The sequence below is a fragment of the Stegastes partitus genome, unplaced genomic scaffold, assembly GCF_000690725.1.
Source record: "Stegastes partitus isolate 25-593 unplaced genomic scaffold, Stegastes_partitus-1.0.2 Scaffold973, whole genome shotgun sequence".
In the NCBI taxonomy this organism is placed as follows: Eukaryota; Metazoa; Chordata; class Actinopteri; family Pomacentridae; genus Stegastes; species Stegastes partitus.
In genome coordinates, this window is record NW_007578704.1 from 248,121 (window position 1) to 270,725 (window position 22,605).

A 22,605-nucleotide genomic window follows, 5' to 3' on the forward strand; every position below is an offset into this window, starting at 1 on the left:
TGTAGATTAGTCTTTAATGTTATCAAATACACCACTGCTTTTCCTGCATTGACAAAATGTTTTATGTGTTTGACAAAAGTTGCACCCTAGATCCCTAGATTATGTTTCCTGTCATCCAGGTGTCAGATAAGAAGAGTACATGAAGTGGTGGGACAAATTTTTTTTTGCATGCATTATACCAGCTCTGGCCAGACGACATTAGGCACCATAAAATTCTATGTAATGGTGCCCATTGCTAGCTAAACTCCCACAATGCTCTCTACAATATGGAACTATTATAGTGTGAGGGGCTGCCTCGTAGGATCGCTGCAGTATAAAACAGTGAGAGGGTCTACCTGGTGGCACAGCTACAGCTAATCTACAATACACCTGCCGACATACATGTAGAGAATACAGGTTTTTGCTGTTCTTATGAAGCCACAGTACACCCTACCCTTCTCCTAGACTGGACTTCCCCGCTGGAATTCACATTAAAGTTTGTGACCACCTGCAAAACATTAAGGAACAGGATTAAAAGAGTTTTAAAAACTTCATGTCAGAAGGACTCTGCCTTTCTCAAGTCATGACAGAATTTTCCTTTTGTTTAAAAATATTCGATAAGTTTATGGTGAGTTTGTAGTGGTCATTGCAAAATGTGCCACTATAGGTATCGACACTGATCTCCAGACTTAGACTTTATTGTCCCCATGGGGAAATTCCTTTCCACAGCACCGTTCTGCTTGATTCACATTAACAGGACACACATTCTACAAAAACACTGTTCACATATAAATGTGGTTTTCACTCTGTCCAAATCACCTTGGCCTTTAGTTAAGGGTTGCCGTAATAGATGGCATTAGGCTTTCGCCCAGTCGTGCTCGTCTGCATCTCAGTGTTCTGTATCTATGTCCTGAGGGAAGGGGGGTGAAGTATGTGTTCAGTGGGTATGTTATGTCCTCTTCTATTATGTCTGCAGCTCGTGTAATGGCCCTGTTGTTTAGTTCTGTGAGGTTCGGTGTGGGAAGACCGATTATTTTGAAGGCTGTGGTGGTTATGTGTACGAGTTTGATTTTGTTTGCAACAGTGTTGTAGAAGCAGGTGGAGCAATACAGGACGATGGACTGGATGATGCTTTGATGCAGCAACAGAAGGAGACGGGAGGCAACATAAAGTCCTTTTAGTTTACAGATGGCCGAGAGTCTGTAGTGGCTTTTTTTTTCTTTTGATGTCCGTGGTGTGCTGGTCAAAGGTGAATTTATTGTCGAGTGTAATCCCAAGATATTTCAAACTGTCCACTATTTCCACAGCTTGGTTATTGATGAGGGTGGGGTGCTGGAGAGAGGAGGGCCAATGAGTGTCACTGTTCCTCTGCCTCTGTTTGTCTCTTTCTCGCTCTTTACCTCTCTCTCTCTTTCCTTTTGCAACGGATGATTGTGTTCCTCCTGAACAGGTCTGAAACCTGCCTGGGGAAAAGCTCATTGCAGCATTTCGGTATCCATTGTCTTGTTACCCTGATGCAGAGGAGAAATAATTTCAGGCTCCCACTGACTAATGTGTCTTTAAACAGCCAATGTGTATAAAGGCATGCCTCAGCAGCAGAAAGAGTGCTGCTGATGGTATCAATAAGGATGTGTGCGTGTGCATTTGTATACTTCCGTTTTGCAGTTTAGACAGCCGGCACTGTAATCACATTCAGTGCTGGTTTTATAAGCAAATATTTCTTAATTCCAGTATTCACATATGTGCAGATATATTTTAGCGCTACAGCTACGCAGTAAAGTTGATCTATACCCACATGATTTATAATCTTGCAAACAATATTTCATTATTTACATCCAGTATTTCCATTTATTGTCTTGCTCCAAATGCCTGTCAGCTTGACATTTGGAGTCATCCCTTTTGCACTTTAATATTTATGCTGATTGCGAGTGTACTGAAAGCTCCCGGTAAAGATTTTCATATGTGCAGTCACTCTGCATGCATTCCTAAACTAGCACAAAAGAACAGAGGGCATTATTTGTCCCTCTGTTTCTGTTCAGCACCCACTCGATCACTTATTATTGTCAGAGAGGCAGAGAAAGAATGGGAGCGCAAAACATAATAGATTAAAAGAGAAACAATCAGCCTCTCTTTGTGAAAAAAATAATGTAACTCAATTTCTTACCCTCCTGTTTCCCCACCACCAGAATTTATGAAAATGTTTTCATAGTTTTTCCGCACGTGAAACATTGATTTTTATTTTGCCATTTGCCAAATGTTTGTGTGAGCAGCACGCCTCTGAGGATGACAGTGTCTGTTTTTGTCAGTTCACCACTTTGGTACAGATGCATTCAATAACTAATAAAGGTTTGACGTGAAATTTGCTGCAGACATCTATGTCCTGCAGAAGATGAAGTTTAATGCCTCTCATTATACTGTGACTCTAGTGCAACCATCAGGTTCACATTTTTTTTGTAACAGCGAAACATCTTGATTTAGCGCAGACATGTGTGTTTAGTCAAGTCAGTCTATTTATATATCACATTTAAACACAACAACACATGGACCAACGTGTTGCACAACGTCACCTCGTTATAAACTATAAAATAAGTAAACCGCTACAGCAAAAGTATTTCAAATAATTGCATGATAAGTTACAAAAGTAGTCATTGGTACTGTACATCCCAATAAAACTGGAAAAGCCAGCGAGTAAAAATATATTTTTAACCCACTGAACCCATTATTTTGTGTTCCCATCACATTTTTACTCATTTTTCATGAAATATAAAGTCCTGCACCTCTGTGGAAACGCCATGGCTAGAAGTAGGAAGAACCTAAAATGTCTTCTTTGCAGTTTGATGCAGTTATAATACCATAAATCACAAAAAAAAGATGAATTTCTTTGATTATTTAAACTACTTATTTAATATCTATAGTTTGTTTGTTCATATAACGAACCATGTGACCTTGTTTTTTAAATGATTTTCCATACTGGTTTGTTGTCTGCTCTTTGTGAGCGCAGCCTGTTAAGCTGAAAATCCCTGTGGTTTTGTCACAGAACTGCTGGGTGCCGCTGAGTCAGTCATGGATGGCAAAATTTTAAATAAAACATGTTCCTAAGTTCTGGAGGTGCCACTGAGAGAGCCCGGTTGGCTTTAGGTGCCAGTCTAGATCAAAGAACTGCTAATAAATGCTGCTCTAATGGCCTAAGCAAGCGACATGGAACATAGTACAGATAACCTGGGGCTAGTGGAAAAGTATTTGCCCCCTTCCTGATGTCTTCTATCTGTGTGTTTAAATGTCCCAGATCATCAAACTGATATTGATGTTTATTTACTATTAAACAGAGATAACCCACAAACCACAAATGCGTTCTTTAAATGATGAGTTATTAAAGATTTACTGAACTCTCATATCACCCTTGTGAAACCCTGTAAACCTAATAACTGGTTGGGCCCTTGGCAGCAACAACTGCAGTTAAATGTTTGCAATAGCTTGTGATCAGTCTTTTACATCACCATGGAGGAATTCTGGCCCACTCTTCTCTGCAGAATAGTTCTAATTTGGCCACATTTGGTGGTTTTCAATCATGAACTGCCCTTTTAAGGTCTTGCTGCAGCATCTCAGTTGGATTCAAGTCTGGACTTTACCTTAATTTTGCTCTTTTTGAGCCATGCTGAGGTGGACTTGCTTGTGTGCTTTGGTCCATTGTCCTGCTGTGTAACCCATGTGTGTTTGAGCTTTAGGTCATGAATTAATGGGTGGATATTCTCTAGGAGGTTTTTCTGATAGATAACAGAATTCATGGCTCCATCAGTTATGATAAATCATCTAGGTCCTCAAACCATCACACTACCACCACCACGTTTAACTGTTGGTGTCATGTTCTTCTTGTGGAAGCAGTATTAGCTTTACGCCAGATGTAACGGGACCAGAAAAAACATCCAGAAAGCTCCACTTTGGACTCATCAGTCCACAGGATGTTATCCTAAAAGTCTCGGGGCTCATCTATTTTTAATTTTTTATTTTTTTTTGCAAATGCCAGACAAGCTCTTATCTTCTTTTTGGTCAGGGGTGGTTTTCGCCTTGTAATTCTCCCATGGAGCCATCTTTGCAGAGTGTCTTCCTTATTGTGGAATCATGTGCACCCACCTTAACTGAGGGAAGTGGAGCCTGCAGTTCTTTTGATGTTCATCTGGGTTATTTTGTGACCTCCTGGATGAAATGTCGACGCCCTCTTTGAGAAATGTTGGTCGGCCGGCCACTCCTGGAACGGTTCACCAATGTGTCATGTTTTCTCCATTTGTGGATAACATCTCTCACTATGGTTCGCTGGAGTCCCAGAACCTTAACAGTGGCTTTGTAGCCCTTTCTAGACGGATAAATGTCAATGAATTAGTTGTCGCATCTGTTCCTGAATCAGTTTAGAACGTGGCATCATGTGCTTTTGAGACCCTTTAGCTACTTCACAATGCCACACAGGTTCTATTTAGGTGACGTTTAGCTTTAACAAGCCTAGCAGTGATCATATGTGAGTGTGGTGGGTAGAACAGAACCCAATTGCCAAATGAATTTTATCATTTGGTAGATTGGTAGCTAAGAGATCAATTACTTTTTCACATATAGAGCAAGGTGGATCTGAACAGCATTTTTCATTCAATACATGAAATCAACATTTAAAAACTGCATTTTGTGTTTTCTTTAGTTATCTTTATTAAAATTAGTTTGATGATCTGAAACATTTAAGGGTGACAAATATGCAAAAATTGAGGATATCTCAATACTTTTTCACAGCACTGTAGCTCTCTGTACAGCCTCAAAGACCCGCTAGTGCTGGCTTGTGCTTTTCTTTTATTTTTCATAATTCACTGTTGTCAGTTTGTTTTTTTGTTTTTTTCAGATTCCTTTCATTATAGGGTCAATGCATTATGCAGGTGTTGACTTATCTGGCAATGCTTTTCTAAACTCCACGTATCCGTAATCAATGCTTTGAGAATAGTAAGTTCAGTGAAAGAGGAGGCAGTCACCCACATAAACAGTGTAGATAATTGTAGAGACGTGTAACTTTCCTCTCACCTCTACAGGCAGTCAGCCAGCCAGCGGCTAAACAGAAGTGGCAATTCATTCTGCCTGTCTAGTCAAGTACCCGCACAAGTCCTGAAAGTGAGATGATGAGACTAAAACATACTGTCAATGTTAATACACTCATGGCTTCTCAGCATGTTTCCGTGTATGTACAGTCCAGGAAGCTTAAAAACAGAGCAACAGTGGCTGGGCATCCCATCATAACGCACTTCAGTGTATCCAAGTAGAAGTGGCTTTGAATCACGGTGTTCGCATCTGCACATAATGATCTAAATAAAACCATAGTACCTGCTGACAGACGTGATGCTGTGTGGGAGGGGTTTCTGGGACTTCCTGGTTGCTCCAACACACGTTTCATCTCCATTCGTTCATGAGTCAGGTGTTTGTGTGTGTGAGTTTGTGTGCGTGGCCGTTGGGCCTTGATGAGGAATCCAACGAAATGAAAATTGATCTGAATGTTTTCCTGCTGTGTTTGTCTGTGAATCCTAAATTAGCAGACATTCTCTTTTTTAGTATTGATAAATACAACCAAATCCTTCTCACCGCTTCAGTTGCAGAAAAACAAATGCTGTAGTCATAACACAAGGACTTCTTTTTAAATGCCTTTTTAAACTGTATTTAACTCAAGTAGCCTGAAATAAGCACCTTTTAAAGGAAGTGCACTTTTTGCTGCGCGTAGTCGCTGTAGTTGTAGGCCAATGTGTTGTTGCTTTCAGGACCCTACACAGTGTTATATGTGTCATTTATTTATGCTTTGGGCCAGACATGTTCATCACCCAACAGGGTTGTGCAGGGTGCTCCATCAGGCGGTCGGTCATGGGCAGGTCAGCTGTCAGTCAGCAAATGCCACATTTTTGTTATAGTGAAATGTGCAAACAGAATGGATGCTCTAATTCCAACATATGCATCTGTTGATTTTGCCCTGTAAGTGCTAGATATGTAAATAAGGAACGGTTTGATAATAAATTCATCATACTAACTTAAAATGAAAGGATACGTCAGCGCCATTTACAACTTGTGTCCGCTGCCAGAAAACATCAGTTATTGCAGCTTTTGCCCTCACAGGACCAACTCTGCAATTACAGTCTTCTTCAGTTGTCTGATGTTATTAACGCTTGCAAATTGGAATCATGAGAATCTTTTTCCTTCTCATCTTCCTTTGCAACATGAATGCAACATGAATGCAGCGTTGCACATACGGACGAGCACGTTCTCATGCTGGGTTCATACCGTAATCCCCAGTTCACAATTTGTAAAGAGCCCACGAGTCAACACTGGCGTTTATTTATGACTTAATGTTACAGATATGCTGTTGTATTGAACAAGCATTTTTTTTTTTTTTAAATTACAGACCTGTAGAGTGGCCAACGATCATGTTTGTTGCAATTCTTGACGTTTATTGAAGAACACTTTTGTTCCATTAGTGGTTACCGATTAAAACAGCTGGAATCTCCAGTAATGAGTGAGGAGCAGTCACATCAAATGACTGGCAGCTGAGTTTTTGAGTTGCCTGTATGTTAATGCCGACAAGTTGTAAACATGGGAGGTTTGACATCATTAACTTAAGCCATATTAGCAAAGGAGTAGCTAAAGATGTTTTTGTGACCCTGGTGTGAGGAAAGTGTACATATTTGTGGCGGGTACAGATGCAAGAGGACGAGATGTGTGTTTAAAAGTTCTCCAAATAATCAAAGAATGTTTGTGACGGTTGATAAAAAGTTGCACGGAGCATGAATCTTCACACAGCTGTGTTTGTCACTCATCGTGTGCTTTTAATGAACAGCTCATTAGACGGAAACCTCATTAGCTATCTGACGACAGAGAGCAAATGATCCAGGGAAGAAGAGAGGAATTTGTTGCGTCTCATTTATTGAAGGTAGAAAAAGCAGGCAACGTTCAAGGATGTGCCTCCGGTTCTGACTGGATGATTGGAGTAAACATAATCATCTTCGTAGCAGCAGCCCCATAAACATAATCCTCCACGGAAAAACGCTCCTAACCTAAATAAGTCTCCTAAAAAAGACATGTAGTTGCCTGAATAATGTATTTTTAAAGCTTCCCCAATACTCCCATATGTGCAAATCAGGAATATTGTCTTATTTGAATGTATAATGAATGGCCTCTGTGGACCCTACTTAAGCTTAATAATGTGATCATTTTTTCGCTTTGCTTTGCAGATCTGCGACAAGGAATGGCACTATTATGTAATCAACGTGGAATTTCCTGCAGTGACACTGTTTGTGGACGGTGTGACCTATGAACCCTATCTGGTGACAGACGACTGGCCGATCCATACCTCGAAGATTGATACGCAGCTGACCGTGGGCGCCTGCTGGCAAGGTCAGTGTGTTTGTTTGCGTACAGCTATAACGATCTACAAACACACAGTCATGCTGAAGTTTTTCTTGGGCATTAAAGAAGCTGAAATCAAACAGGGAACAGCCATTACACTGTTGTTGGGATTGTTTACAGCTATACTTTAATCTGACAGTTGTTTTATATGCAGCAGCCTTTTTCAGCTTGAGGTTATGGTGTTTATTTATTCAGTACACATAAAATCAGAAAATCAGAAGAAGCCACATCAGTACAGAAGAAAACATCATCTTTATGACTTCATTTAAAAACACTGGGGTTATTTGATTGGTTGATGTCTGCATATTGACAGTTACAGCCACTCTAGTGTTATAAATGCTTGTTGGAGAAACAAATAAAGAAAGGGCTGAAAAATAAGAGAGAGAGAGAGAAAGCACACCGCATATCTTTTATGTCTTCTGGAAGAATAGTTTTCATGTTTTAGTGCCCTGTGGTGACATGCTGTTTAGTTTTTCATTTTGTTTGTTGCCTATATGTAAAAATTAAAACATACATCAAAGTAATAAATCCATTACATTATATTTTTCAGAAGCTCTTTTCCGCTTCATCTGTTTTTAAGTTTAAGTCTTTCTCAACAGCAGTTTTATTCAAATATGTAACTGTGTTCTTGATTACATTGTGAACCCTGTGCAAGCATTTTGATCTAAACCTTGCATATTTTCACTGAAATTTGCTAAAAAAGTAGAACAACTCACAAATCTCCAAGAGACCAAGCAATCCGTCCGGGCGCATCAGTCAGAAACATTTTTGTTTTCGTACGGTGTTGGGACCAGCATGGAAACTGCTGACGACATATGGTAAACATAGAAATACAGCGGCAACAAAGAGGTACAGCAGCCAAAAGATGTTGAAAATTACATTTGAATCACAAACGGGGAGAGAGAGAGAGCGAGAAAGCAGGAGACTCACAGTTAAAATAAATAAAGAGATTAAGATTTACGCCCCGGGGCTGTGAGCTGTTTCTTCTTTGAAATGGAGAGGCACAAGCCGAGTGGGTATCAAACAGAAATTTTGTGTGTCGTTTCCAGCGGCAGGGAACGAGAGCGAGTAGTGATCGCCTTGGAATGAATAAGAGCCACCCTGCTGCCATGTTTATTACTTGAATAATTGCACAAAAGTGCTTCATAGGAGGGCAGAATGAGACAGTAGCGATCCGTTCAGCAGCTTGCCTAAATCACACTCGGAACACTCGCCGGCATCATCCAACGCTTCAATCCTGATGGCGTTTTGGTTGCTGTTTAAATTTCTTTTCATCCTGTGCCTGATTGCAATTTTCTTTTTGTCGTCATCATTTTCTTCCTTGCTTCATACAGCCCTCTCTTGCTGCCTCTTTCCATGAATCTCTGATTGTGAGAGAAAGCCCTGAAGGAAGGATTAGCTAGAGTGAATGGAGGACAACTTTGCCAGCTATTACATCCCAATGAAGCCGCTTTAAGCTTCACTAAGCCGCAACTGATAACTTTGCAGGCCATTAGCGAGCAAGATTGCCTTTCAGAGTCTCTCATTTCTCCATCCTCTTTTCCCCACAATCAACAACATAATGATGAGACATGTGGAATAAAAGGAATTCACACTGTACTTTCGCTGCCCCGAGAGCAAAAAGAAGTTGCGTGTTCTTGCCTTACAAGGTTAACAAGAAATGGGTTTGGTTGTTATTCATTCTGAGCATTTATATTTTTTGGCACAGTAAGCTGTTCTTGAGTTTGAATGGCAAGTCTGTGACATCTCATTTCATTTCGCAAGAGGACAGCTTTAAAGCTTCCGTCACAGTATTCAGATACTTAATTAAAGAAGCACAAGCACAGGACAGGCATCAACAAGAGCGTGGGCGTTTTATTGTGGGAAATGAAAGATAACAATCAAAAATAAAGACGCATAATGTACCACTCCAAAATGCTTTTAGTACATAGTGACCAAAGAAAAGAAGAGTCGTATTGGAACATTGCACTGCTACAAGCACAAAGAAAACCTCATTGTCAAATTGAAGGTAATCCACCAGACTTTTCTCATTTTGACTTGTCCTGGCAGGAAACACACAGGTGTAACTAAGAATAATAATGTCTGTTCGTTTAAGGCGTTGCTGTAATGCCAGTGAGGCAGCATAAACAGTACAAGAGGCTGAATGAAATGCAGCCGTTCTTGATGTTACTTGGTACAACTGTCTGTGCCTTTCAAGGCAAGGTTCAGTGGGAAAACAAACTTTGACAAGATCCAGTTGTTGGAGAGTCCTTGGTAGACTCGTGCCATTTCCCCAAAGACTCAAACCTTTAAAATATTGATACACAGACGTATTCACTGTGACACATTAATTCAGTTTGAATCCCACAAGTGACTTCTGTTAAAGTTTCCGTATACTAGGGATGTGCCGATCAAGTACTTTTTTTATTTTTTTGTCCTGATCTGATCAGTATAGTTAAATATTTAGTATCTGCTCCCATTTTCCAAGATAATACACATTTCAAGTATTCTAGATTTTAGCTGTAGCACTTAATTGCACCAACAGGTGGAGCCTCTTAGTGTTTAATGCTGCAGCGACCAGAGGAGGCGGGAAGTTTAGCTAGCAAAGGGACATCACGTTAAAGTCTTCTGTAATGTTTAATGACTCCTGGCCAGCATACATGTTTAATAAAAACCATGTTTTATATCTCAGTGGTAAATGTAACTGCTGTATATATGTGGCTTAAAACAGCAAAATCAGCATGGGACAAATGTCCATTGTGCTCAGTTTGCATCATAAGTAAATCAATTATTGATTGAAATTGCTACAGTTGTTACAAAAAATCTTAAAATTTGTGACACCAGCGTGACAGCCTATGTAAACAAAGAATATTTGTATCAATACCAATCAGTTTAAAATTACCTTGATTGGCCCAAACATCCCTAGTGTATACCAATCAGCCGCAACTTTGAAACCACTGACAGGTGAGGTGAATAACATTGATCATCTCGTTACAACGGCATCTGTCAAGGGGTGGGATGTATTAGGCAGCAAGTGAACAGTCAATTTCTAATGTTGGTGTGTTGGAAGCACGAAAACAGGCAGGATCTGAGCGACTTTGACAAGGGCTAAGTTGTGATAGCTAGACAACAGAACCTTTTCAAAACGGTTGTATAGCGTTACTAGTATGTAATAATTAATACCCACCAAATGTGGTCCAAGGAAGGACAAGCAGTCACCTGATGACAGGGTCATATGAACCAAGGCTCACTGATGCATGTGGGGGAAGTGAAGCAGACATATGTGGTCCAGTCCTACAGAGGAGCAACTGTACGTATGATGGAAAGGTGTCAAAACAAACATACTGTAGCTAGCTACACAACGGGCTCAGGAACTCCAGATGGGTCACATTGCTCATGCTGAAACCTGCTCAGCAACAAAAGCGCCTATAATGGGCATGTGAGCGTTACCAATGGAAGAGGATCCCTGGTCTAAAGAATCATGTTGTCTTTTACATCGTGTACATGGCCAGGTAAGTGTTTGTGTCACCCACCTGAAGGCAAACTAGTGGAGGCAATGTGATGCTCCAGGCAATGATCTACTGAGAAACCTTGAATCCTGCATTTATGTGGATGTTACTGTGACACCTGTTCATGGCACCAGTATTCCCAAGGTGTCTTTGAGCAGGATAGTTTTCCCGAACATGCTGCAAACATTGTTCAGGAAAGGTTTGAGGAACACAACAAAGAGTTTAAGGTGTTGACTTGGACTCCAAATTTCTCAGATCTCAATCTGTTTGAGTGTCTGTTGGATGTGCTTGAGCAACAGGTCCATAGACCACACACCTTGTAACTTCAAGGACTTAAAGGATCTGCTGCTCATGTCTTGGTGCGTGATACACAGCACATCTTCAGAGGTCAGTGGATCTCATGCCTCTAATGGTAAGAGCTGTTTAAAAGCCACGAGGACCTGCACAATATTAAAGAGTTGGTTTTACTGTTGTGTATGATCAGTGTGAATGTGTAGCTGAATTAGTTTAAACCTAAGAACATCAAAAACTCATGCCCCCTGAAAATGAAGGAAACCACAATGAAAACAGTGTCTGTAGCCTTTAGCCAAGACTTTAAAAGACTTGATCTAATTTCAACAGCTTCACTCTAAGGGCAAATGGATGTTAATGCATGTTTATGTAATATTTTGCAACATGTGAATCTAAAAGCTAATTTGTTTTTAAAAAAAACAAAAAAAACATCAGTTATTTGTTTTACTTAGACCAAGAGAGGATTTTCTTCAGTTCTTCAAATCCAGAAGTTATTCACAGAATATCATACTTGTTAACACGAATGTGTATGCAAGATCTGCTGGACAACATATGACATAGGTGCTCTTCTGCTCCTTCTGTTCTTTTGTTTTTAGTATACTTCAGATTTCATTTTTAAATCTACAAAAACATGAATGCACGTCTAGACGCAGGCAGTCCAAAAATATCAGTCGTTACTTAGTCACTGATTCACAAAGACCTTGTCTTGATGAAAACCTTTCCACAGTGCATTTGCGAAAGATGAAGATGGAGAAGAAAGAACAGAAAATGGTGAATATTTCTACATTCAGAGAGAGAAAGGGAGATGATGGGCAGGCAAATTAGGACTATTTCATCTTCTGCCCGTACTTATACCTACTTATCATCTCAAATGCACAGTTCTCACAATGTCTGCTCTTAGTGCCAGGACAAGAGAAATGAACAGACTATAATACTTCAAAAACACACTAAGGGAGTGATATATCTGCTAATTAACGCACAACTCTAATGAATAGAGACAATTCAGATTGTTATTTAAGTAAGTTTTATTAGTGTTATCATCTCTACTTTCTTCATTTTTTCCTTTGTCTTTTAATTTGTAAATGAATTATGTTTTTTTCCAGCCTTTTGCAAGTCAGACATCAGACGTCAGCAGTCCTAACCCACTCCCTAAAATATCAGCTTGAAATGTTTTTTATTTCATCTGCAAAAAAGCCCACATCCAAGACAATTTTCTTGTGACAAGTACATATAAGATTAGTCTGTTTTACTATATGTAAAATGGACACTGACAGCCACAACATTAAAACCACCTACCTGGTATTTTGTAGGTCCCCCTTGTGACCCGTTGAAGTAGCTGAGACCCATTAGGACATGGACGTTGAACCTCTGGCCGTGTCCTGTGTTGTCTGACACAGGGATGCTGGCAGTAGGTCCTTCGGGTCCTGTGACCTGCACTGTGGATCGAACCCGTTCTGGTGCATCTTGTGGGTGCCTGAATAAATTGGGATCTAGGGAGTTTGAAGGCTGGGCTCTTGGTCATCCTGCTTAAGCCGTGTTTTTGCAGTGGGGTAGGACACAGTGTCCTACTGGGGGGAACTCCTGCCATCGAGGAGTGCTGTTGTCGGGGGGAGCATGTGCATGACTTGCAGCAACGTTAGGACGGGTGGTAGGTGGTAGCCTAACATCTGCATGAATGCCAGCAGAACGTTGCATTACAACTAAATTATCGACATTATTCACTTCAGCTGTCACAGATTTTACTGTTATGGCTGATCAGTGTAAAAAAAACTAAAACAGCTACACTAAATGAATCCCCACATTCCAACAGCATGCTGCTTTTCTGCATGTTAATATTCTATGGACGTGATCTAGATGTAAAACATACATCGTGGTGAAGCAAAATGTCAGAAAGTCCTTCGAGGTGTGACCTTTTTTACTCCAGTTCTGCTGTTACACCTGTCTGTTGAAGGTCTTGAGGCTAGTGTGACCCTTAAAAATAGGTCCGAATCAGTCAAACTGTGTCATCAGGTTGTTTAAAGCAAAGATGTAAGTTTGAATTTATTGAAGTTTGATGTGAGGACTACTTGACATCCCTGTCAGTCTCTGCTCTTGCCTTGATTAACCAGAGTTAAGGAATCTTCTTCAGTCCTCATTGACATCTGACCAGCTGTAAATGTGAATATCATCACATATAGACAATTAAATTTTCTCCTTCCCGCTCACAGATATTGATAAAGTAATTATCTTGTTATAAATGTCAATATGTGAAGCAGTTTTCTCTGTGACAGGACCTTTTGTCTCCCAGCTCTGCATGTATGCACTCCTGTCTGGTTCTCGCTGACAGAGCTGAGGGAGTCAGTGCCTCCAGCCCTGTGCAGGCTGCTGGTTCAGAATAACATCTGCACTTTCTGTCTGCAGTTCCCTCGAGCATCTCTGTACAGAACAGTTCTGCAACGGGAGAACTCCTGTGTTAAACGAGTGAATAACCTTAAACAACAAAACTGCTGAGTCAATATTCAACAGTGTTAAAGAAGAATTGTGTAGTCTGCAGCGAAACAGGAAAAATAGAATTTAATCAAAGCTTCAGCGTAAGAGTTGGAATGCATAAATTGTTAATATGGTTTGTTTTTGTTGTTGGTTATTAGAGTAAATTATTTAAGTCTCCTTTAGGTTGCTTAATAAAAGAAAGTAAAACAGTTTGCTTTTATTAATGTGAGTAAATTAAAAGTTAAAGTAAACAAATTTAATAACATGACCAACACAACTTTGTATTTGGATAAAGAAAATATTAATGGGGAACAGATTTGTCCGTTTTCTTTTATGGTCTTGTGCAAATATTTTGTATTTCAGGAAATAATATTCTCAAGGATTTAATTGTTAATGTAATTGTAAATTTCTGGGAACTGTTTTTCTCAGGAGCTCACATTTCAGTTCTGTGACTGACTTGTATCCGATACTGAATACATATATAGAGGATAAATACAGGCTGAGATACCGGGTTATTTGCATTATTGCAAAACGACTGGTCACCCTTTGCTAGCATTTTTCAAAAGGTATAAGCCATAGCTGACCTAAAAAACTCACACAGGCGTTAATTTTCCTTAAGTGGACGAGACCTATGCTGTATGATTTGGTAGAAATGACACACTTCATCATAAGCGGTGAAATTGCACCACAGGGCAGAGCTGACAGGTCCTACAGGAAAATCTGCTGCTCTGAATGAAAAAGTGCACTCTTAAGAAGATGTCAGGACCTGACAGAATTTATGATGGAATAGACTCCACAGACTGTTACTGCTGTGATACCTCAACACAAGGACTGTGCCAATGTGTTGACTTGCACTAGAGATTCCATTTAGTTCGTATGAATGACCGTATTTCCTGCTGCCTCTGGCGGTCGCAAAATATTTTAGGTCAAGCACGCGCTGCCGTCTATCAAAGTCATGAAGCAAATTCAAAGTGACACCCTGACAGGAAGTGTCAAAATCAACTTGTGTGTCAGTGGTCGGAAATGCATTTTTATATTTCTTTGAGTATTGCACATTACAGTCTATAGGCTATAACTTCAGTTCCTGCAGTGCCACCTATTCTTAGTTTGCTGCCACCTGCTTCTCCAGCTTATCTTGGGTGTGCAGCAGCAATACAAACAGAAATATCCTGACATGTGAATACGAGCTTCTCCTGCTCTTAGTTTGTTTTATTTATTTTGTTTTTAGTTAGAGGTTACAAGCATCTCCCCGTGTATTCGCTGTTTATTTTGAAAAAGGCTTTTGTTATTCCAAAGCCGCTCAATATTTCCACCCTAAAATGATTAAGTATGTAAACCCGATCAGACAACTGTGAAACACAATGTCATTGTCAAGGCAATTAAATTACTTTTATTTCATGTAGGGGCTGGAGGTTGTCTCCAATGCTTCTTTCTTATCTTAGATTTGAAGGGAAAAAAATCTTCATAGTTTGTCTTGTAAGCCTTTTCTGAAGCAGATGGTGATGTCAGCGAACTCTAAGCACCTTTGCCTTGTAAACATGCATAATACATGCCATCAATGTCTTTTTTTAACCTTATGTTTTGTTATTCAATCCAATTGTCTTCTTTTGCGTCGCTTCTCACTTTGCCTCTTTTCCACTGCTGTACTTTCCTTTCCTATGCTTGCTTGTTTTTTTTTGTTTTTTTTTAACCCATGTCTTCTCTTTTCCCCACCAGGTGGTGAGGTAGCGACCCCGAGGTTCACTCAGTATTTCCATGGCAGCCTGTCAGGTCTGACAATCCGACCAGGACGCATTGAAACGCAGAAGGTTATCTCCTGTTTGCAGGCCTGCAAAGAAGGCCTTGATATTAACTCCCTTGAAAGCCTCGCGAAGGACATAAAGGTGCGTGGAAAAATGCAGACACGGTTACCAATAAGCAACATATTTCATCCCTTGGTTGGTAGCATAGTAACGGCTGACTACCTTTGCATTAATGTAAAAGGAGAAATAATGCACTGTATCCTGTTGAGGATTCATGTCTCACTTTAGAGCAGTGAAGACTGACGTTTTTATATCTTTAGAAGCTATTCTTTGATTCCCGTATAGAATGTACATGTTGTCCCCTCTACTGTAGGTAGAGGGGAATTATGTTTATCGAGTTAAAACATAAAGACAACCGTTTGAATCTAGATTCTTTGAAAACGAGTGTTTGTGTGTCTGTGCAGTTTCATTTCAACCCAGCTCAGTCTGTGCTGGTGGTGGAGGGAGAGGATGTGGACAGCATCAACACGGCCATGACCAAGGTCTCCTACATCAACTCTCGCCAGTTCCCCACGGCGGGCCTCCGACGGCTTCACATCACCACTACAGTACAGTGAGTGCACATGTCCTCGGCTGCATTTCAAACTCTGTTATCAAGGAGACAAAACACACTGACTTTTTTTTTTTTTTTCTTTTACATTCTGCTTTACATCCTCTTAGTTACTGAGCTGCTCTACTGGAACAGACGAGAGTTTAACGTTTTTCTTTGCTTTTTCCCTACATGGTAAAGTTTGGCTTTTTTATATTTTAATTTGCAGATACAGGTATTCTCTGTTTGTCATATTTATGTGAGATTCAGAGACACTGATGTTTACTCACAAAATGATCCAACCAAATGAAAAGGTACCTAAGAAACCTGTTGGTTGCCAAACCACACATATGGAATAATACGGGAAGATTCTCCGCTGTGTTGTCAGCAGTGCGACTAGTTTCATATCACTGATAAAAGGTCCAGCAGATAAACACATTCAAAGACCCGTCACGTTGATTTCGCTACACTCCTGCCCTCTAGACAAGTGGAATATAACTACCTTTAGGCTGTGTTGCTTTGTTGTGTGTGTGTGTGTGTGTGTGTGTGTGCATGTTTGGTCATTCACGTAGCTTGTAGCTTTATCTTAACTTGATTCAGTGCAAATCGTGTTTCTGTGGGTTTTTCATTACACAGGTTGTGTACTAGTGAGGCAGATAAGATACTTGTGCATGTCGGCATCGATACTGAATTATCTAATTCATTAGCCCACGTTAGATAACTCTCTATCTCCCTGGCTTCATGCGTTCAGCGGGTCACGAGGAGATACGGGAGTCTGTCGGATGTGCAGCTACACATTTAACGTGCCATCAAGTTCTGTGTTCTTCCTTTTCTGTGTATGTTGTAAAAGCGTAGTGAGCAGGAATGTAAAGATGCTACTCTCCGTGCAGACTGAGATTTGAACTCTTTATGACACACATTTTGGTTTAAAGATATTCTGTTTGATGTTAACTATCCTCTCAACACTAATATGAAATGATGCATGCCTAATACATGAAACAAGATGATCAACGGTGGTCCAGCAGTTGATCACAGAAGTTACAAACAGCCTGAGGAGTCGACTGTTAAACGCTGGCTGCGTCAGATGTGTTGTGTTTGTCTTTAAGCCACAGAGCTCTCAGTGAGATGGCAAAAGATGCATCATTAGAGTAGAAACTATTAAACCACTGAACAACCAGCTGTCCATTAAGATCATTAAGCCTTCTGGTAATTGCAAAAACCATATTGTTGGAGTCTACTTTTCCTTGGTTTGGCTCTGTCTTTTTTTTTTTTTTTTGTTCTCTATCTTCTCGGTCTGTTTTTCTGCGTCTGGATTTGATTTGATTTTACTTGATTGGATTGACTTTGTTCACTAGCAGCACATTCTCAGGTTGCTGTTGTCAGTCACTCAGCCTGTCTCTCTTTCCAGCAAATAAAACATCTTTCAAAGTGCTTTCCGATTGCCATAAAATCTGCAGACACCAGCATATTGTTTTCCAACACTGAAAACAGATGGAATCACGATAGATATTCAGCCCTCCCCCCAAATGGATTTTGGTTTTGTTTTGTTTGTGGTGACCCACTGATATTTTCTCTGACACCACATTCAGGCCAAATCATCCGCTTCCAGTATACATTGTAAACATAAAATGTAATGGACAAGCAGTACTTGGTTGCATTTGTGTGTTACAGAGTGTGTATACGTTTGTGTGCAGACTGAGGGCTTGATATTTGTTCATGTGTCCTGCAGCATATGCTTCATGTCCTGCTCTTGTCTTCATACTCATCCAGCACCTGTTCAGTTGCTGAGCAGCAAATGCAGGCAGGTCAAATCAACTTGGACGCATGTTGTCAATAAAGTGATGTGAGCTCGAAAAGCAACAATTGAGGTTGTCTGACTCTGAATAACACCTCCCTCTTCCCCTCGAGGTAAAGGCAGATATTTGCACTCAGCACATACAGACGAGTGACAAATTAAAGGCAAAACCTGAATGCACGAGTGGAAAATCGGTGAATGCAGATGCCTCCACATGGGTGCACGTCTTGGTACAGTCAAGCATTTAACATCCAGTCATACGCTTTGGCATGTGTTGAAAATGCTGAACAGACAGGTTGACTTGATTAGGATGGCTAAATTATGGGAAATGACACCAGTTGGTTAGCTGTAAACTGCTGGACGAGGTGCAGAAAACCCTGTTTCTACCAAATGACAGAATATCTTTTGGAAGAATGGTGTTCAGTCGCCACAGTTGAGTTCCAGAGACTTGGAGAATCAATAGCAGAAGCACTGAAGCTGTTGTGGTGGCACATGATGACCCTTCTGACAGTTTTTTTTCCTTTAATTCATCTCCCATCTACATGTTTTTAGTCAGTGCCTGAAGAACAAAGACAATAATTTGTCTCATTCCACACGTTGATATTTCTGTTTATGTTGTTTTTAAGCTGTGTGTCTAAGTCGTGACCTGCAGTGTGAATAGTTCAACAACTGCTACTTAAGTATTTACTGTCTCAAAAAAACGTACCATTTCAAACAAGGCGGGGTTCATCTGAGACCTTTCAGGCTGACATTCTCTGTTTGTGTATCGTCCTCATTTACAGATGGGTTTTTTTTATTTCCTTTTGGAGATTTATGTTCTGTTTATGAAAGCAGGTGTCATGGCTAATTGCACTCGGACTCAGACTTTGCAGTAAGGTTTCAAGTCATGATAACATTTTAGTTTTTAAACATAATAGCATCTTTTTTTTAAATCTGGGATTGTGGCTAATCGTCTCTCTAAGTCTTGTGAAATGGATGCTTCGGTTGAAACTGGGTTTTTCTGGCGCATATGTATGCTAATTACAGAAAATAATAAACCCTGTGAAGACAGAAAAAGATAAACATTATATTACTTTTAGATTAAATTTTTTAGATGGTAAAGCATAAAACACAAAAACAGCTCAGAACAAGGAAACTGATTCAAAGAACATGCATGAAAATATAAGCAATTCCCCCTAATTTCAGGGTCCATTAAGTAACACTTTTTGTCTAAAATTGAAAACAAGACAATAAATCCTAAGGCTGAGATCATTTTCTACTGATTAAGCACCGTTTTTTGTTTGGATGTGATTTGTCTCCTACACGCAATTAGAAATATGTAATTTTTACCTTTGGGAAAGAGATAGTAATATATTTTGTTACTCAAAGTCACAGGAAAACGTGCTGCTAAACCCTTTGAATTAGCATATCTGTTTTAACAGCAGTGGGCCTGTCTTGATGAAGGGGTAAAAGGAGCATTAGGGAATTTTTGCATCCTTGCCAGTTTTCAGTGTTTATCACCAGCCTGCTCTGGCGTTCTAACAAACCTTAGAAGTGGTAATCAATTATAATCACGCATTGGAAATTGATTGGACAAACAAAGCACCTCAGCTGCAAATTAAACACACTGAAAACTTATTTTCCTCTTTTGGCTCCTTCCTCAGAGGAATCCTACATTAGTACATAGTTTTCAAAGTTTTGACAGTTTTCTCACAGGCGAGATTTCCGCATTTCTTTTCCTCACAGCTTTGAAATGAGCAGGTTCCGTTAGAAAGAGGTGATGCTGTGAACCAATCTTGGTTTAGTAATATTTGAATCAGATGACTGATTGTGGGTTGTTTGCTCACTTTGTGTCTTGTTTTTTAGTAATAAATATATAAAAAACTGCCTTTTTTCTCTGTGTGAAAACAACATTTTTCTGTTAAAGTTAGAATAGTCCTGGTTATGAGAGCTATGTTTATTTATGCGTTTGTGTTTTTCTTCCTGGTTTTACTGTCGCTGGCTCTGTTGGGGGAAAAAATTGTCACATATTCCTTGCTCCAAAGGGATTTAAGCATGTTGCCGTTTGCTTTTGTTGCTCTGCCTCTGTCAACTTAATTTGATTAAACCACACACACACAGTCGTGATGAAGCGTTTAATCTTAGTTTTGTTGTCGTACAAAACTACCCATTTCTAAGCAGGCGTATACCTGGCTGTTGCTTACTTAGTCATGGATTTTAATCCTATAAAGAATTGCATTTTGTCAGGTCCTGTAACACATGCTTTCTGTCCTATTGTTTCCTGTTCTTATTATTTACAGTGCAACAGTGTTACTCTACTGCATCTCTTGATAACAAGAAGTGTATTTTTCACAGTATTTTGTTGTGATTAAACAGCACAAGTGAACACGACACCAGCACAGTTAAATCAAGAGCAGAGATGCAGTGACACCGATGCTGTCCTGTCCTGTGACCTCTGCTCTCCTGCGTGTGTGTTTCAGGTGTTTCGGCGAGGACACGTGCCTCTCCATCCCAGACATCAAGGCAGTAGTTATGGTGCTGCCGCCCAGTGAACCGAGAATCACCATTATAGGATCTAATCGACTCGTCAGGCCTGCCGGTGACCTCCGGGGCCCGCTGGGTGTGGCTCCCTTCAAAGAGCTTCACATCACCAGCACAGTAATGAAGGGAGACAGCTTCGGAGGATGTGAGCGTCACGATTTCACCAGGCTGTTCTAGATGCTCTCGTGTCATACAGTGCCGACCTGTTTATACTGCTTCAGTTTATTTCCTGTAGATGTTTTGTTTTTTTTCACAGATGTTGTAGGAATAGTGTGCTTGGTTGTCTGTCTCTAAGTGTAGCCCTGCAATAGACTGGCGACCTGTCCAGGGTGTCCCCTGCCTTCACCTTAAGTCAGCTGGGATAGACTCCAGCCCCCCGCGATTCTAATGAGGATTAAGCGGTGTATAGATGATGGATGGATGGATGTTGTAGGAATTTAACATTTTGTCATTTCAAATCTTTTCACTCACCTGCACTTTTGTGTTCAGACCGCAGACCTGGTGTGATGGAGGTGATGCACAACCTGGACTACTGTGATGTGCTGGTAATTGGGGAGGAGCTCAGTCCTGACAGAGAGAGTCTGGAGATCCATCACAGTGCTCTGCTGGGAAAACACCTTGATGCCACTAACTCCACCTCTGGAATATCAATATATGGTACAGTCTGGGGGAAAAAAAGGGTGGTTATTGTGTTTAAAATCTGAAGGAAGATCTGTAACAATGGCTTGCAGGTTCCTGCTTTATTTATTACACTGACAAACAGGTCTACCTCACAACATGTGTTGGGCTGTAGTGTGACATAGTTTGTTCCTGTGCTACAAGGTGTGGACTCCATGGCCCACTATGAGCAGGCACTGAGACAGGTGCGCTACAGGAACTGGCGACCTGCCACTCTGAGTGAGAGGAGGTTCAGGCTCACCTGCTCCGAACTCAACGGACGTTACACCAGCAACGAGTTCAATCTGGAGGTGACTTTGATGGTTTATCTAAACATTCTCTTCTTCTGTCTTTTCTGTGTTTCTCTTGGCCATTTGCTGTCTTTAAATCATCAGTAGTGATTAGTTTTATTAAAGCATATTTACGAGGTGTGTCAGAAAAATTTCAGGACTGGTGTCACAAAGGTTATATATTTCAAATCTACTACAAGTTTTCCCCTTCCAAGTAATCCCCCTGGAGTCTAATGCACTTTCCCAGCTTTCTTTGCCACACCGCCATGCACTCCTGGAAGGATTCTTCCGGGATCCTCCACAGCTCCGTCGTCTTGATGTCGTCCACATCTTTAAAACTGGTCTCCTTGATGACCCCCTTGAGCTTGGGGAAGAGGAAAAAAATCCCACAGAGCCAGGTGGGGTGAGTATGGAGGTTGCTCCAGCACGGCGGTGTTCTTCTCAGCCAGGAACTGTGGGATGCTCAGGGCATCGTGAGCAGGCGCGTTGTTATGGTGAAGCAGCCACGACTTGTCCTGCCACAACTCTGGCCTCTTCTCGCGCACTGAACAAAGCAAATGCCGCAGGATCTCTTTGTAGACGTGCTGGTTGACCGTCTGAAGGGGAAAACTGGTAGCTTGGGTTTGAAATATGTTGTTTTTTTATGACACCAGTCCTGGAACTTTCCTGACAAACCTCGTATGTCTTCTTTTTTTCACCTCTCGCACAAGATTGTCTCGCATTGTCTGTCGTCTCGTGTCACACAGTTTTTGTGTCTCCTCTACAGGTCAGTGTTCTTCACCACTCAGCGCCTGTGGAGCACGTCAATCATATGGCTGCCCAGCCCCAGTACATGAGGCCCGTCCATCACCCGCTCATGATACATACTCTGAACTCCCACATGTCAGGTGAGCCGCTGAAATGTTTTCTGTGGTGAAGAGTTGGTGCTGTGAAGATCAGTGATGTTTTAGCTGCACTTTGTCTAAACCACCTGACAGCAAAGATTTCTGCTGCTACAACAGACAGGCACCGCCGTCTGTTCTGTTACGTGCTGCTTCAGAAGAATTCACTTTCTTGAAGAAAAGGACAGTCTTTTTGTAAACCAAAAAGTTATTTGGAGATGAAAGCAAAGCTGAACTTTAATGGATATTTTAACAGTCTGGACATGTAAATGTCTATTAAATTAGAATTTCCTTCTTGTGGGTGCAGCTTAGACTCACTGTTGTCACTGTGCAGCAGCCTGACGGAGGAGGAGCGCAGTGTGTGTGATTAAAATGAACATCTAAATGGAGTTTTCTGTTTAAGTAAGCAGTTCAGACAAGATGAACAAATGCTGATTTCTGTGTTCTAAAGCGTTGTCTCGCTAGCTCCATCACAAGACTTCAACAAT

The 22,605-nt window shown here is 40.7% G+C and overlaps 1 protein-coding gene across 1 annotated transcript in view; it reads left to right on the plus strand.

Annotated features, from left to right (window-relative positions):
• Nucleotides 1-22,605, plus strand: part of LOC103366750 (calsyntenin-2-like) — a 162,016-nt gene that overhangs the window by 134,334 nt on the left and 5,077 nt on the right. The window contains exons 10-16 of the mRNA XM_008294568.1: nt 7,221-7,383; nt 15,360-15,526; nt 15,850-15,998; nt 20,229-20,434; nt 20,779-20,946; nt 21,112-21,257; nt 22,003-22,123. Of these exons, the coding sequence (XP_008292790.1) occupies nt 7,221-7,383; nt 15,360-15,526; nt 15,850-15,998; nt 20,229-20,434; nt 20,779-20,946; nt 21,112-21,257; nt 22,003-22,123 (1,120 nt within the window). The remainder of the gene's footprint in view (nt 1-7,220; nt 7,384-15,359; nt 15,527-15,849; nt 15,999-20,228; nt 20,435-20,778; nt 20,947-21,111; nt 21,258-22,002; nt 22,124-22,605) is intronic.